Source organism: Lampetra planeri, chromosome 6 (assembly GCF_965212315.1).
Source record: "Lampetra planeri chromosome 6, kcLamPlan1.2.h2, whole genome shotgun sequence".
Classification (NCBI taxonomy): domain Eukaryota; kingdom Metazoa; phylum Chordata; class Hyperoartia; order Petromyzontiformes; family Petromyzontidae; genus Lampetra; species Lampetra planeri.
Genome location: NC_136112.1, coordinates 3,382,291 through 3,398,771, shown reverse-complemented (window position 1 = coordinate 3,398,771; position 16,481 = coordinate 3,382,291). Strand labels below are relative to the sequence as shown.

Below are 16,481 nucleotides of genomic sequence, written 5' to 3'. Positions count from 1 at the left end.
AATCGCGCGTAAAGTCCGTGTTGTTTTTAATTTAATCAGGCCGCGAGTGAAAACGTCTCCTGGGCGGGCGTGCCGATGTGTGAAGAGCCGTCCGGGCGTCGCTCGAGCGTTTGTTTCCGCCAATCAAACGCACGATGCGCTCGTTTGTTTTGCTTTTGCTCGCTCGCTCTATTGCTCTGCGACTTTTTAAACCAAAAAGATATTATATATATACACATACACACGTGTTTCATTCTGTAATTTGCTCAGCACTCAGTCGCTCTTTCTCTCTCTCCTCTCCTCCGCCTCGCTCTCTCGTCGGGGACGGCGCAGTGCCCGAGTCGTGACGTCTCATTTGCCGGCGGTGTGCGGCGAGTGGGTACCGGTAATGGCAAGGGGTGGGGGGTCACGACGCCACCCACAATTAAGGACTCACGATTCGTGCAATTCCCGACGACGGCAGAAACGCTCGCGCAACGCCACGGGCGCAAAACGCGAACGGCGATAACCGCGGAACGCGTCACACTGGGGGCAACTGCGCGGCGGGCAAATAATCCTCGTTTCCAACAACGAAAAGCGATAATTGAAGGAGGGAGCGCGGCCAAATTCACCGAGAAAGCGCGATGCCTGGCCAAAAGCCACGCGCAGTTCACTCGCGCCGCGCCGAGCCATGCCAACGCCGGTTGTAAAGCAGGCGCGCGGTGGGATTGTCGACAGCGGTTGAAACCCTCTCGCGCTCGAGATTACGGGCACCGGATCGCGCATCGACGTTCGGTTCGTATGCGTCCGTAGGCAATCGGCGGTTCGCTCGTTTGCCGGCATCCACCGGAGGCGCCGGCCGCGTTCGCCACGGTAACATTAACTGGTAGAGCGGCGAGGGACATTGCGAGGTGGCGGGCGTGCAAATCGTTACAGGCCTAGGGAATAACAGGAAATTCTGGCCCGGGGATGGCCCGGTGAGAAGGTGCGATGTCGTGGGTGAGCGATAGAAGCTGCAGGATGGATGTTGTGGGGGGGGGGGTGTTGTGGGGGGCTCAGCCAGAATGGTCAGCCATGCCTCATCATAACGCAGAAAAACCTCTCACCCGTTTACAAATTACTCCGGGTCATAATCCGTTTACCGCGAGATAGCGGCTTACAGCAATACAGGAAAAATGACGGGTGCGGGGTGCACAAAAAAACAACAACAAACAACTGAAGACCGTAAAATAAAGAATGGACACAGCCGGGAAGGAGGAAAGCGAGAGGAAATACAGGGGGCCATGTAATACTGTAATGCGTTACCAGGAGCGGCAATATGGTTGTGAGCAAGGCGGGCGGGCGGGCTTGTTAAACGCATCAAAACCATTTTGAGGCACGCACGCAGCATCTGTTTTACATAAACACAAAAAAAAACCCAGTTCAGCGAAGACCATCTCGAGCAAAAAGAAGCCACGTAGGACGAGTTTCACCTCGCGCAGTGCAACGAGGGGGGGGGGAAACATATTTCAATCCACTAGAGAGGGCGGAGGGGTGGGCTTGGTGAATTTTTGAGAAATGTTTTTGAGGAAACGGTCTGGATAAACCAGTTTGATTTCATCCATGCAAAAAAGAGATCTTGCAGCACAGAGAGACACACTCTCTCACACACACACACGCACAGAAATAAAAGCCAAGGCAAAGATGCCCCATGCAGCATTCAGCAGACCGTTGGGACAAAGTGCTATTCGGCGAGCGGCTATTTCGGCCGGAACGAGGGGGGGTGAGGGAGGTGAGGCAGTGCACCTCGCCTGCCACCTCTTTCTCTCCCCAGCGCCGAGGATGTGCACGCGGCGCACCAGCGACTCGTTTAAGGCTGGGTCGACCTACGGGAGGGGCCTGGTGGATTTCACTCGCCACTGATGCTAGCCGTGGCTTGGAAAGTCAACTCGGGTCTCTGCGGGGTCCGTAGCGCCAGTGTGCGCTCACCACTACACTGCCGCTCCACACACAAACACACACACACACAAAGACACACACACAAACACACACACACACAAAGACACACACACAAACACACACACACAAACACACACACACACAAAGACACACACACAAACACACACACACACAAAGACACACACACAAACACACACACACACAAAGACACACACACAAACACACACACAAAGACACACACACACACACAAACACACTAACACAGACAAAGACACACACACACAAACACACACAAACACAAAGACACCACACCGTATAGCCTTCAACAGGCTATTGGGGTAAGTGCTGTTCGCGAGCTGCACCTATGAAGGCCGACGCAGCGCACGAGGGGGTGGGTGGCCAGAACCATGCCGCGGCCGCACCAGATACTCATTTGAAGCCGAGTCGACCTCGGGGAGGGCCCAAGAAACCGGTTCAGATAATCATCGCCGTTGTTGGCTGTTAGCAGGAATCTAACTCCGGGTCACCGGGTTCGTAGCGCGGCGCGCTAATCGCCACAGTACCACACGACGCACACAAACAGACACGCGCACAGACACACACACAGACAGACACACACACAGACAGACACGCGCAGACACACACACAGACACAGCGCCGTTTGTGACCCCATGCGTCCTCCTCGGAAATGCAGCCGGAGAAGAGAGGTGCGGAGTTTTGTATCGTGCAGCCGTTGCATCGGGCCAAATATAGCAGCAGCAGCAGCACAGCAGTCGCGCAACTCTTGCAAACTCTCAAGATGTTTTAGGAGACAGCGAGCGAGTATATATATTGTTGTGTGTGTGTGCGCGCGCGTTAAGGTAAATAAATGTATGGTTAAAAATAAGGGAAGGCGGCAGTCTTTGTTGGCGGCGGCTCACAACAGCGGTGGAGTGGTGAGAATGGAGCGGCCAACGGCGCTGCATTATTGCTATCACACTGCCATCAGATCCCATTTCGCTGGCCGTCAATAAGAGCAGGGAAGGGAATTGTGCAAGTATGGGGTTGGGGGGGGGAACAGCGGGGAGAGGGGGCTGGAGTGTGGTGGTGGTGGGGCTGGAGGGAGAGAGAGAGCAAGAGCGAGAGAACGAGCGAGCGAGAGAGAGTAGATCGAGTCAGACAGAAACAGAGAAACAAATAGAGACACGCAGAAAAATGGAGAGACGGGGAGCGAAAGATATTGAGATAGTCGGATGGAGACCCGGACTGGAGAGAGAGCATGAGCACACAGACATTCATACAGACGGACAAGATACGCACACGCAACACAGAACCGGAGAGACATGGGTGGGGAGAGAGCGAGCGAGAGAGAGAGAGAGAAAAGGGGGCCTTCGGAGGAGAGACAAGCGAGAGAGAGCGAGCGAGCGAGAAGCCACCATCCCCCCTCATTCTGTGCCGAGATTCCTTCTGCGATGGGCTCACGCAAGCGTGTCCTGCAACCGTTCCCCGGTTTAACCCTTCGCTCGCCCACTGCCTCTGGCACCACCCTCTCTGGCGGCTCGCTCGTCCGCCGGTGCAGCAGCCACATCACGCCCCTCGGGCGAGCCCAGTCTCCTGCTCCTCGCACTGCGCCCACCAGCCGCTCTCCGCTGGCTCGCGAGGACATCGTCGCGAGCTCATCGCGATCGCTCCGAGCCCCGAGCAGCCAGACAGGCGGCGGGCACGGGGGGGGAGGGGGGTCGGAGTGGCAAGTGTTAAAGGAGCAAAGGAAAAAATCACAAGAGGTGGGGAGAGGGGAGGGGGTGGTGGAGGAGAGGTGGGTGGGAGGGAGGGTGGGAGCAGTTAGGTAGATGCAGAGGGGACGGAGGAGCAGCAGGGAGGAGTGGGAGGGAGGAGCAGGAGGGTTGGGCATGGAAGCTCCTAACCCACGTGCGCACGCACGGGGGAAGAGGAGGAGGAGGGCGATAAGACGGAGGGGGCCCTTCACAAGCCATCGCTCACGTCGCCCGACCATGACACGAGACGTCAGGACGACGAAATGAGACAGAGGCGAGCTGGGGAGTGGGAGGAGGAGAGGGAGAGGGAGGAGGAGGAGGAAGAGTGGGATGAGGGTAGGGGGGGTGTGTTTGGAACGAGGGGGGCGTGGGGGTTGGGCTTGGAGCTGCACGGTGGCCGCCAATGCCGCCCGCTTGTTTGGGGGAAACGCGCGCCGGGCTGGGCTCAGAGTGGTGGGGAGATGGAGAGCGGGGCTGGGGGGGGGGAAGAGGAGGGGGGGGCGTGTCGCCACCATGGACAACCCCAGCGGATTCCACGCGGCCAAATTACATCCTCGCAGCCTCCGTGGCCCGGCTCAGCCACTGGGGATAATCAGCCTCGCCAGGCCGCCCCGGCCCCATCCATGATCGCCCCACTCGGCTCAAGTGGACGGCAGGCCACGTGATGCCGCCACCCGCACCCTGGATGGAACTCCGGCTCAGCCGGTGCCGTGAACACTCCCCGCTGCATCCAGTCTCGTCCCACCCCGACCCCCCACCCCCACCTCCGTCCCGTCGAGAAAGATTATAGCTAATCACACCAATTACATTATAACGAAATTGTTTACGAATTAAGGGGTTCGGCGTGGAGCTGCATGCCACCGACCGCTGGCACGCGCTGCCGTCTCCTGGCCTCATCTCGCTTGCCCCACGCCTACAACACCTGGCAAAGCCCCGGTGGGTCTCCCATCCAAGTACTATCAGAATCGGAATCAAATTTTTTTCATACTGGAAGAATGCGATGAGCTAGAAAGCTATTTTTCACAAATGTCCAGTAGTTTCACAGATGTCCAGACCTGCTTAGCCTCCGAGATTTAATGAGTTGGGGTGTATTTGTGGTGATTTTCCACAACTTCATAGAGGCATATAGGGACCACACTCACATTGAGGCAATGGTGGAGCTAGGATTTTCAGGTAGGGAGGGAAACCCCTCCAGCAATGAAAAATGATAGAGGAGTTGTTAGTAAGTGAGGACTTGTCCCTTACTTTTTATTCGACGCGTGTGTGGTGATGGCGCAGCCGTCGATCGAGGGTCGAATTCGAACCGTGTGATCGGCATCGCGCTCGCTGAAGGTGTTTGCCTTCAGGGAAGTCGTGTACTGTATACGCAACTGCGCACAATTCTGAGTCACTTATAACTGCTTAGGGATTTCAATCGGATCTTCAGGCATATAGTGGCCACACTCACACTGAGACCCACAGACTTGCATGGAAAGCTCTAAACGTACGTAGGTGCCACCACAGACTTAGTTGACATTGAGGCCCTCATCAAAACCCACACGACGGTGGCTGGGGTCACCTAAAAAAGAACACCGTTGAGGAAGAGCGGCGTGCGGGGGCCACCGCAATCGCCTCCTCTCCTCATCGTGGTGCGCAGCGGGGGAGGTTGGGGGGGTGGGGGGTGAGGTCAAGAGGGCAGCCAGTGGGGTCAGATGGAGATGGAAGCAGCTCAGACCGTCTGGTCCTAACCCTTGGACAGAGAACTGGGGAAGGGGGGAGGCGGAGACGCCGTGCCTCCCCCCTAACACCGGCGCTCGCTCCGCCTCTTCAACTTCTTACTGCGGCGCCTTCATTTGGATCTCTAATCCGCAGGCGTTGTCGTTGGACCCTAAGAAACCACAGACAAAATATCGAATAATTCGCGCGGGAGGTGAAAGACGTTTAATCTGCTCGGCGCCGTGGGAAAGCGCGCTCCGCCGCTCTACACGGGACCCCGTGTGCGAGGCGCGTGTACGAGCCACACGCGATCCACACGCGAGCCGTGTACAATCCGCGTGCGAGTCACCTACGAGGCCCACCTGGGCACAGAGCAACCAATGTAGTAGGCAGCTGCCTCAAGCAGATCAGGGCGTGTGACTCCATGGCACGTTTTGTATCCGCATGGGTACAGGTTTTCCGGTCGTACCACATCGTCGTTCGGCGGCGCGATGTCCCAAGTTTCGTTCCCACGTGCCCGGTGCCCAACGATGCGCGGGACAACCCGGGAACTCGTGGGAGAGCGAGCAAAGGGACACGCTCGGCCATCATCGCCATCGAAAACGTTTCTGTGGGGACGATTAAAAAGGCCTTTTTAAACGCCATCGATGTACATCTTCCTTTCAATCGTTATGGGCGGGGTTATTTAAAAAATGTGTTTATGGTTTTTATAATTTTCCCGTGCACCTGCGTGAATGGGGTGCACAAAAGGATGCCCCCACCCCCACCCACCCTCCCCCCATTTGTGTTGAGATTCGACAGAAACACGCCGAGGGCGCCCCCCCCCCCACCAAGCCACGAAACACTAAAAAAACATGTCAAACGAAGAATAATAATAAAAAAAGACGACAAATCGTCATGGGAAAACGTTCTATCGAGGGAAATAGCGACGGCAGTGGTGGTGGTGGTGGCGGCGGCGGCGGTGGCAACGGCTTAGCCGCGTTAAGCCGAGAGGGCGACGCGGAGAGGGCAGGGGGCGGCACGGTAAATCAGGAGACGAGGCGCCACAGCCGTGTCTCAACAGTGCCGCGATCAGCAAATCCGACCTAATGTCAGTCATTACTGCATAATGACGCCTAATCCTCCTAATCATTAGGTAAATTACTCTTAACGTTAATTCAGAAAATGCTTTTGGGCTTGCACAGATCGGGGGGGGGGGGGGGCAAGGGGGGGGGGGAAGAGGCCGGTCTCACAACCGTGGCAAAGTTCACGGGAAAAGAAAAAAATCGGAATCTCCTCTGATGATTCCCCCCCCCCACTCTCTCCTAATTCCTTTGTTTTAGTTTTCATTTTCATTCTCGGTCTGTCAGCCGCTGGCGGGAAGGATGAAAAGCAAATGACTCGGTCACAGCTGGGCGAGTCCGTGCGTATTGGGACAATGACCAAATCACCTTTGTGGCGAGCAGGGCTCTCAACTTAACCCGCTCAGCACCCTACCCGGCCCTCGCCTGCACAGGCCCCCCGCCTCACCCTCCTCCTCCCTACAAACCCCCCGCCTCACCCCGCCACCCCCAGGCCACACGCACGCACGCACACGCAAACACGTGTGCGCCGCACACTCGAGACATGCACACGCACTCACATCCATGCACGCATGCTGATGATGCAGGCGCGCGCGCGCGCACACACGCACGCGCATGCACGCGCACACACACACACACGCATGCATGCAACCCCCCACCGCCTCCCCCCCATCTCCCCTCCCCCCCACCTCCCCTCCCCACCCACTCTGAAAGCCGTAGGAAAATTGATGGTGTTTGGTTTATCACTGGCCATGGTTATTTGCATGTAAAGCACGTGATAAGACGAGGAATAATGGATAAGGAGAGGCCGATGGAAGGAATGCAAGGGCGGGCGGCATACAGATCGGCCAATTCTCTCCTCCGTCACAAAACATTATCACTCTTCTGTCCTTCTGCCATGTCTCTCCCTCCCCCCTCCCTCCCTCTCTCACTCTCTCCCTCCCTCTCCACCCTCTCCATCTCTCTCCCTCCATCTCCCCCCTCCCCATTCCCTTCCCTCCATCTCTCTCCCTGTCTCCATCCCCGTTCCACGCCGCCCCCTTGATCTTAACCTCCATCTCCCATGCTTTCCACGTGTCCCTTTTTATGTCTCTGTGCTAAGCCCCTTATTTTTGTTCTGTCCCCTTAAATTTGCGCGGTCTCTCTCCCTGTTGCGTCTGTGTGTGTCGTTGTGCGTATCCGTTTTGTGTGTCGATGTCTGTGTGCGAGTCTTGTGTGTGTCTCTGTGTTTGCATCTGTTTGTTTTTGTGTACGTACGTTTAAGTGTGCGTGCCTCTGCATCTGTGCGAGTCAGTGTGTCTGTTCCGTGTCTCTCCTTGTGTCTGTGTTCATGGGAGCGTTCGTGTAGCGGTTAGCACGCTACCCCACGAACCCGGCGAGCCGAGTTCGATTCCCGCTCACGACCAACACAAACACCAGTGATGATTGTCGGAATCGATCCTGGGCCTTCTCTAGGTTGACTCGGCCTCAAATGAGTACCTGGTGCGGTGTGGAAACATCGCCACTCGAGAGACAAAGGCTGCCGGGCGCGGTGCTGGCCACCCAACTCCTCGTGTGCCGTGCCGGCCTTTATAGGTGCTAATCTCTAACAGCACTTGCCACAACATTTCGCTGAGGCTATACGGGGGGATCTTTGTCTTTGTTGCGTGCCTGCCTTCCTGATCCCCACTCTCCCCCCCCCCGCTGCCTTCTTCTAGTCACCCTCACGCTCCAATAAATTTTGCACATTTGCACACACGCCCCTTCTGTCGTTTGCATTTTTTCGTTCCCTTAATCAATTCAAAACGTAACGCATCAAACTACCAGCGGTTAAAAAAATGTTTCGCTCCGCGCCGCAAGTACGCAAACGACGACGCGGCGGCCGGGTTCCAAGCCCAGCGGGAAGGAAGCAAACCACCTCCCAGCCTCCCCCAGCCCCAACCCCAACCCCCCCACTTTAACCCAACCTCCCCCAACCCCAACCCCCCCACTTTAACCCAACCTCCCCCAACCCCAACCCCAACCCCCCCACTTTAACCCAACCTCCCCCGACCCCAACCCCCCCACTTTAACCCAACCTCCCCCAACCCCAACCCCCCCACTTTAACCCAACCTCCCCCGACCCCAACCCCCCCACTTTAACCCAACCTCCCCCAACCCCAACCCCCCCACTTTAACCCAACCTCCCCCGACCCCAACCCCCCCACTTTAACCCAACCTCCCCCAACCCCAACCCCCCCACTTTAACCCAACCTCCCCCAACCCCAACCCCAACCCCCCCACTTTAACCCAACCTCCCCCGACCCCAACCCCCCCACTTTAACCCAACCTCCCCCAACCCCAACCCCAACCCCCCCACTTTAACCCAACCTCCCCCGACCCCAACCCCCCCACTTTAACCCAACCTCCCCCAACCCCAACCCCCCCCACTTCAACCCAACCTCCCCCAACCCCGACCCCAACCCCCCCACTTTAACCCAACCTCCCCCAACCCCAACCCCAACCCCCCCACTTTAACCCAACCTCCCCCGACCCCAACCCCCCCACTTTAACCCAACCTCCCCCAACCCCAACCCCCCCCACTTCAACCCAACCTCCCCCAACCCCGACCCCAACCCCCCCACTTTAACCCAACCTCCCCCAACCCCAACCCCAACCCCCCCACTTTAACCCAACCTCCCCCGACCCAAACCCCCCCACTTTAACCCAACCTCCCCCAACCCCAACCCCAACCCCCCCACTTTAACCCAACCTCCCCCGACCCCAACCCCCCCACTTCAACCCAACCTCCCCCAACCCCGACCCCAACCCCCCCACTTTAACCCAACCTCCCCCAACCCCAACCCCAACCCCCCCACTTTAACCCAACCTCCCCCAACCCCCCCACTTTAACCCAACCTCCCCCAACCCCAACCCCAACCCCCCCACTTTAACCCAACCTCCCCCAACCCCAACCCCCCCACTTTAACCCAACCTCCCCCAACCCCAACCCCCCCACTTCAACCCAACCTCCCCCAACCCCGACCCCAACCCCCCCACTTTAACCCAACCTCCCCCAGCCCCAACCCCCCCACTTTAACCCAACCTCCCCGACCCCAACCCCCCCACTTTAACCCAACCTCCCCCAACCCCAACCCCCCCCACTTCAACCCAACCTCCCCCAACCCCGACCCCAACCCCCCCACTTTAACCCAACCTCCCCCAACCCCAACCCCCCCACTTTAACCCAACCTCCCCCGACCCCAACCCCCCCACTTTAACCCAACCTCCCCCAACCCCAACCCCAACCCCCCCACTTTAACCCAACCTCCCCCGACCCCAACCCCCCCACTTCAACCCAACCTCCCCCAACCCCGACCCCAACCCCCCCACTTTAACCCAACCTCCCCCAACCCCAACCCCAACCCCCCCACTTTAACCCAACCTCCCCCAACCCCCCCACTTTAACCCAACCTCCCCCAACCCCAACCCCAACCCCCCCACTTTAACCCAACCTCCCCCAACCCCAACCCCCCCACTTTAACCCAACCTCCCCCAACCCCAACCCCCCCACTTCAACCCAACCTCCCCCAACCCCGACCCCAACCCCCCCACTTTAACCCAACCTCCCCCAGCCCCAACCCCCCCCCCCCCACTTTTAACCCGCCTCTGCCCATTTTTAAACGTCGCTGAGTCGAGCGCGCAAATGAATTCAGAACTTCGCGATGAGGGTTTATTTAATTTTTTGGGGTCAGAACCATGTAGATATAAACGTGTCGTCAACCCACCATCGCCACCCGACGCAGCCAATTGGTAAAATGTGGCGCGTCAATGAAACGTGCCGATCAGCTTAACACGTAGTAGAGCTTTCACGAGCAATATCATCCATAAGAGGTTTTTTTGGGTTCGATCGCGCAAATGTATAAATGTGTCGTTAAACCCGCCACCACCCCCGACACAGCCAATCAGTAAGGTTTGTCACGTAAACAGAACGTGCCAATTCGCTAACTAGTACAGCACTATACCGGTTGTGTGTTGGATGGAGAGTTAAAACCGCACGACAGACGATCATGATTCGAGGTCGGGCCACGAAAGCCGAAGGCGTGGGGAGATGTTCAACTTTGCGTTACGCCGCACGGACGGCGGCGGATCAACGGCCCTCGTCGGGGATTCGGCAGAAACACGCCGAGGGCGCCCCCCACCCCCCCCCCCCACGAGCCACGAGACCCCCCCCCCCCCCCAACGCGCTCAGACTCCAAAGGTGAATTTTGTAATTTTCTTTGTACGAGACCCTCACCCCCTCCCCAAACAGCAGCAGCCTGCTGCGAGCCAGAGCCGTCGTACCTCCTTGCGCGGGTTCGTTATTACATTTTCCTTCTTTTGTTGATTTTTTTTTTTCAAAAGAGCTGTCGAGTTTTCCCACAACTAAGTGCGGAGGTGTCCAGAACGCTCCTGATTTGGACTAAAAGCCCCCCCCCCCCGCCCGCCGCTATCTGCACCCCCCAAACGGTCCCACGTGTACAACTTGCGTATCACGTGGCAAGGTATCCTTCCGCCTGTCTGTCCATCCGTACGTCTGCCCGACCGTCCGTTGGCTCCGATTGGTTGAAATGAGGTCATTTTCACCGTTGCCCATGGCAACACCCAAGCGCCGAAAACCTGAACGAAAAATCTGCTTTCCGCAGATTCCATTTGTGTGTCTAGTTTGACATCTTAGCGGTGTACTTTATTTTATTCAAACCGGGGAGAGAAAATAAAAATAGTTCGATGTAAAGGTGACCAGCGACGGTCGATGTACACGTACGTACGTTTCAACTTCTTTCGCACCGTACGTGACCAACCGTGCCAATCGGAGGTGCAGATGATAACAGGGAGCAAATAATAGTCAGGTCAAGATCACCACACTGAAATTTAACGGGCTGCGCGTCATATTTAAACGCTACTTTCAGCCCTTTGCCAATCCGCTGACTAGATAAAGGCCTGCCTACACTCTGTGTCGGTCATCGGGGTTGTTTAACCATATTTCACCATACCGGTCAGTGCGAGTTGGTGAAAAAAGTGGGGTGGTGGCTAAGAACCGGTTCAGATTCGGCTCGCCTCTGATGTTCACCACGACCCACAATCGAGCTCGGGTCACCGGGGTTCGTAGTGCCGTGTGCTAACCACTGCGCCCCCCGTCCCCGACCCCTCGGCACCCCAGGGCAAGCAGTGTACGATAATGATTAACCTCTCATGTCCTGCGATGCTGTTTTGCTGCTCCGTTTGCGTCGCCAGGCCTTCGTTTCCCATTGGCCAAGGCCGCCGCGTGTCATCCAAACCCCGGCGACTCTGCAACTCTACCGCCTCGCGGGCAGCGCGACTCGCACCGCACACGGCGCTGAAACCGGACCGAGCGGCAACTGGCAAAACAACAAGTCCGTTCAATTACATTGAAAATAAAAAAAAAAGTAACAAAAGATCGGGCATTAAAGCAGCAATTCTTAGCGATGTCGTACAAAGCAATTGCATCCCGCCGCCGTTTTTTTAAACGCCACACGGAACAAAACGTCGTGCTCCCCGTGCGACGACCCCGTTTTTTTTTTTGTTCCCCCATCATCCGCGTGTCGATACCGCACCTGGGCTGTTCCACCACAAGAGGTGACGCAGCGGACAAGACACCGCGCCCACCCCGCAGAATGACGTTACAGGGTCGGATGAACGCCGCGGCACACGCTACGCGCGTCGTATACGGAGGGAACCACCGTGCGAACGCAGCACGCGGGGGGGGGGGGGGGGGGGGCAAACGCGCACCGCGCACGCGCCGCGTACCCGTGCATGTGCAAACGCACGCGCGGGGCGTAATTTGTTTTTGAATTGCGCCCATCGGCCGTGAATGGAAAGGGCTGAGCCTAATGAAGCCTGCTCCCGCTCTGCGCGCACTGGCTCCCCAAACCCCCTCGGTAATTAACAACATAAATTTTCACAGCGGCGCCAAATTACCGCGCGCATATGGGGGGGCTCCACGCTCCGCCCTGGCATCGGGCATCATTATCCGGCATCAAGCGGGCGCCGGCCACGCGGATATTGGCACTAATCAAAGTTTCGCTCTCGCCAATTACGGCTCCTTTAAATTCAAAGCGGGGGCCTTAACCGAACGTTTAGCGCTCACGCAGCGGGGATAACGCCGACGCCGCCGCCGCCTCCAATGCTCGGGCAAAAATCCAGCCCGGCGGAAACCCGGCGAGGCGAGCCGACCGGGATCGTCGGAGGGAACGCCGCGGTACGAGACGCCGGGGACGATGATGGCGGCGGTCAGGTGGTCAGGCGGTCACCTGGGCTCGGCTCGTCACGCCGGCCACGACGTTTTAAAGCCCCACCCCACCCGTGCTTTGCTGACGCGGGCGAGTTGGGATCGTCGTGAGCCGCTGCCCCCCCCCCGACCCCGCCCCCCCCCCCCCTCCGGGAGGGCCGCGCGAGGTCGATCAATAACCCCTGGGAGTGCAGGGGGTCGCCGGGCCGTGCGTCCCTCGGGAGACCAGCGGCAAGGATCGCTTTTGATTTGTCGTACTGCTGCTGCCCCGCGCCACCCCACCAGGATAATCCGCTAGCCCAGCGTGAGCGAGAGAAGGGAGAGAGAGAGAGAGAGAGCCGGCCAAACTGGGCCGGCCAAACGGGGCCGGCCAAACAGGCTGGCTCCCGTGGGAGATGAGCGGACGACGCGCGTAGCCGGAGGGCGCTTGATAACGATGACAACGACGAGGACGATGATCGTGGCGGCGACGGTGAAGACGAACGCGGGCCAGCACGCCGATAAATCACGGAGCATGATCACGCTCCGAACCCCGCCAGGTGGTTTGTATTCTTTCGGCCGTTCTTGTTTCGCGTACGTACGCGCGTGTGCCGTTGAACTTCCTTCGCAACCGAATGTAGTCGACCGTGCTAATCAGATGTGTGGGACGGGGGAACGACAACAAACCGAATGCAACAAAAAAGGGGCGACTTTGCGACACTCGATCCCCACGTTCGAGCAATCCGGCTGCGCCGGACTTGCAACGGGGTAAGAGCGAGATGGACTGTGGCATGGTGACGGCTTGAGGAGGGCCTTCACCCAGCAGTGGATAGATCATGGCTGATGATGATTTGATTTTAAAAAATGTCTACCCGTGACAAATCCTACGCCTGTCGCTGCGTTTTATTGTTACTGTTGTTGTCGTTATTCGGCAAAGGCGAGTCGCGGTATTCGCATCAGGCCCGTGACCCTCTCGCTCGTGCGAGAGGCTCTCTTCTGACGGCGACCGGGCCAAAATGGGCAATACGGTAACAAGCGAAACAATCAAGGAAGCGCACAACAACAACAACAACGAAACTGTACAAATGGAACACAGCAAAAAGGAAATACAAGAGAAACGAAAAAAAACAAGACGCATTAATGAATCCGTGAATCACGTCACCGGCCCTCAATCGTGCCGATTCGCCGTGTCGCTTCAATCGTCCCAGGGCCTACCCACTCTGCTGCAGCGCGGCACGCGAGACTCGGTCGGCCAGCGGAAACGGGCAGCGCCGCGCGGATTGGCTCCCGAGCGCCGGGCGCCAACCGGACGTCGGGACGACGCGCGTGTACGTGTACGCGCGTCGCCCGCGCAATCTAATGACGCCCTCGCGCTCACCTCGGCCTGGAAACTTTTCAGCAGCGGGGCCACCAGCCTCTTCAGGTCCTGCAGGGAGACGGAGAGGAGAGGGGGGGGGGGGAGAGAGAGAGAGAAAGCGCGCGGAAACCGTGAGCGGGCAACGCAGCAGAGGCGGTCTCTTCGGAACGGGGGTCCTTCAACGGCGCCATCGCGATTCGGGCGGCAAGAGAGTGCGCATCGCGCTCGTGCCGTCGACGGCTGGCGGCCGCCTGGGTTCAAATCCCAGTGCCCTCACATCAAGCCCGGTCGTTGTAAGCAGCTGCTTCTCGAGACTTAGCTTTGTCACCACCAACTTCGTGATGAAGAGGGGGGGAGGGGAACCTCTCTAAAGGTTTTTCTTTTAACGCGGCCAAATCCGGCTCCTCCAAGGACTCATTCGGCAGGCGAACAGGGGAGCGTACCACCACTAGCTTCTCTGTCTTATTTTTTAAAACAGTTGCTGAGCAAGGGCGAAGAAGACGACGATGGGAGGGAAATCCGAAACGGAGGCAATGCGAGGTGACCGGGAGTGTTTTTGATCTGCGTCGTGCTGGTGGAACACGTGGTGCGGATGAGATGAGGAAGGCAGACTCTTCTTGTGAGGCAGAAAGGATGGACATCTGCTTGGGGCCCCGCGACGTCGCTTGTGCATCACGGAACGATGTTGGGTGCAGACGAGCCCACAGCAGCTTAAATAATTTTGCCGTTGTCTGTCTGCCCGGCTGCGAGCAACACATCGCAGAGTCGGAGTATTTTTTTTTTAACTAGCGGAATCCGGCGAGCTATAAAGCTCTTTTTTTCACAGATGTCCATTTGCCGTGCAAGGGAAGAAAAGACAAAATCTGTCCCAAAGAAAAGCCTGCGGTAATGGCGCGGATTTGCACAGGTGTGGCGGCGTAGCTATGGAGCGCACAGGTGGAGCAGCTTCACAGAGTAGAAGGAGGGGTGGTGGCGGATGGGGTGGCAGGGGGGGGGGGCTGATGGAATTTGACGGGGGGTGCCCACGCCGACTGTGGTATACAACAACACTTCCCCTCTAACGCGAACCACGCTCGCCTAATCAGACACAACCACAACGCGAGCCCGAACCCCGACCGCGCCAGGCCCCGCGGACCCGCAGGAGGAACGCAGACGCCGCCGGTCGACTAAGGGATCGTGGAAATTGGACACGGGAGAGTCGGCGGTTGCCAGTTGCCGGTTCCATTTCATCGTTCCTCGCACCGTGGGGGGGGGGGGGGGGCCCAGGCCGACCGCCCGCGTAACGCTCGCTTACGTGCGCCGTGTTGTTTTTGTTTTGACCAACAAACAGCGGCGACGTCGGAGATCCCGCCGGTATCCCGTGTCGTGGAGGAGGTGAGAAGTGCCCCCCCCCCCACCACCAACGCCAGGATCGAGTGATGCCGCACCACGCTACTACGCTTTCCACTGAAGTACGCGGTGGAGTATAGATTATTGGGGGGGGGGGCCGGGCGGGGGGGGGGGCATGTGGTTTTAACTCCCTCCCGCGGCCATTCCTAAATACGCGGTCAGGATTCTACACCTCGTGCCCCACATGCCACCTTTCTGGGAAAGGAGGGTGGGGGGGGGCGGCTGCCCTATTTTAGAAAATAAAATGAGGGTGTGTGTGTGTCAACCCTGCTTATTATTACTCTATGTCTGGATGTAAACCTCTCATATCTGCCAGTACGTCTGTTTATCATCAATCTACCAGTTTATTTGTCCATCTAGCTGTTGTGTCATAGTATCTGCTCGTATGCCTGTCCATCAATGTACATGTACGTGTCTATTGTGCCCGTGTGTCTCGATGCGTATCCATAATGCGTGTGTCTCCATGCAGGTGCTCGCCAACAGCACTCGCCCCAAAGCCTTGTTTGTGTCCCTATGTCCGACTGTTTACTACGTTAGGCTTCCAGCAATTGTCATGGGCCACCCACTTCCTCCCGAACGCGTTGTTCCTTGCGAGAACCCCCGTCCCGTCTCCGCAACGTCAACGTTCGCACCGTTCCGCCCGTCCCCGATCGCGCGAGGGTAAACATCTGCACCGTGCCTGTTGCGTTGCCGACTTCCACAAGTCGCACACGATCGATTCTCACACGGCACGACTCGGTGCACGTGCCGTGTGCGTTTGTGTCTACGTGAGTTTGCCCTTGTGTCCGTCTCTATTTGCTTGTCTGTGGCTGTCTGACTGCCTTGGTTAAGGCGCTATGTAAAGCCTCTACGTGTGTGTCTGTCTGAAGGTCTGTCTGACCATGTCTGTCACTGTCTGCCTGTCCCAGTCTCCATGTCCGCGTCTATCTACATCTGCGCGTGCCTGCCTGCCTGTGCCCTGCCTGCCTGCTCCCCTGCCGAGTCCTCCACGCGCTGTCTGCATCTACGTCTCTCCACGTCTGGACGTCACGCTCGTCTCCCCGTCACCGTGCAGCTGACGACGGGGGTGGTCTCATTCTCCATGTCCCTCGCTCTTCCTCCCT

The 16,481-nt window shown here is 57.8% G+C and overlaps 1 protein-coding gene across 6 annotated transcripts in view; it reads right to left on the bottom strand.

Moving 5' to 3' along the window:
* The window catches only part of LOC144719406 (homeobox protein cut-like 1), a 205,525-nt gene that overhangs the window by 100,459 nt on the left and 88,585 nt on the right, over positions 1 to 16,481 (bottom strand). For 4 of the 6 annotated variants that reach the window (XM_078595289.1, XM_078595293.1, XM_078595290.1 and 1 more), the window contains exon 3: positions 14,011 to 14,058. The exons of the other annotated variants lie outside the window; for them this stretch is intronic. In XM_078595289.1, coding sequence (XP_078451415.1) covers positions 14,011 to 14,058 — 48 coding nt within the window. The remainder of the gene's footprint in view (positions 1 to 14,010; positions 14,059 to 16,481) is intronic. 6 annotated transcript variants of the gene reach the window in all.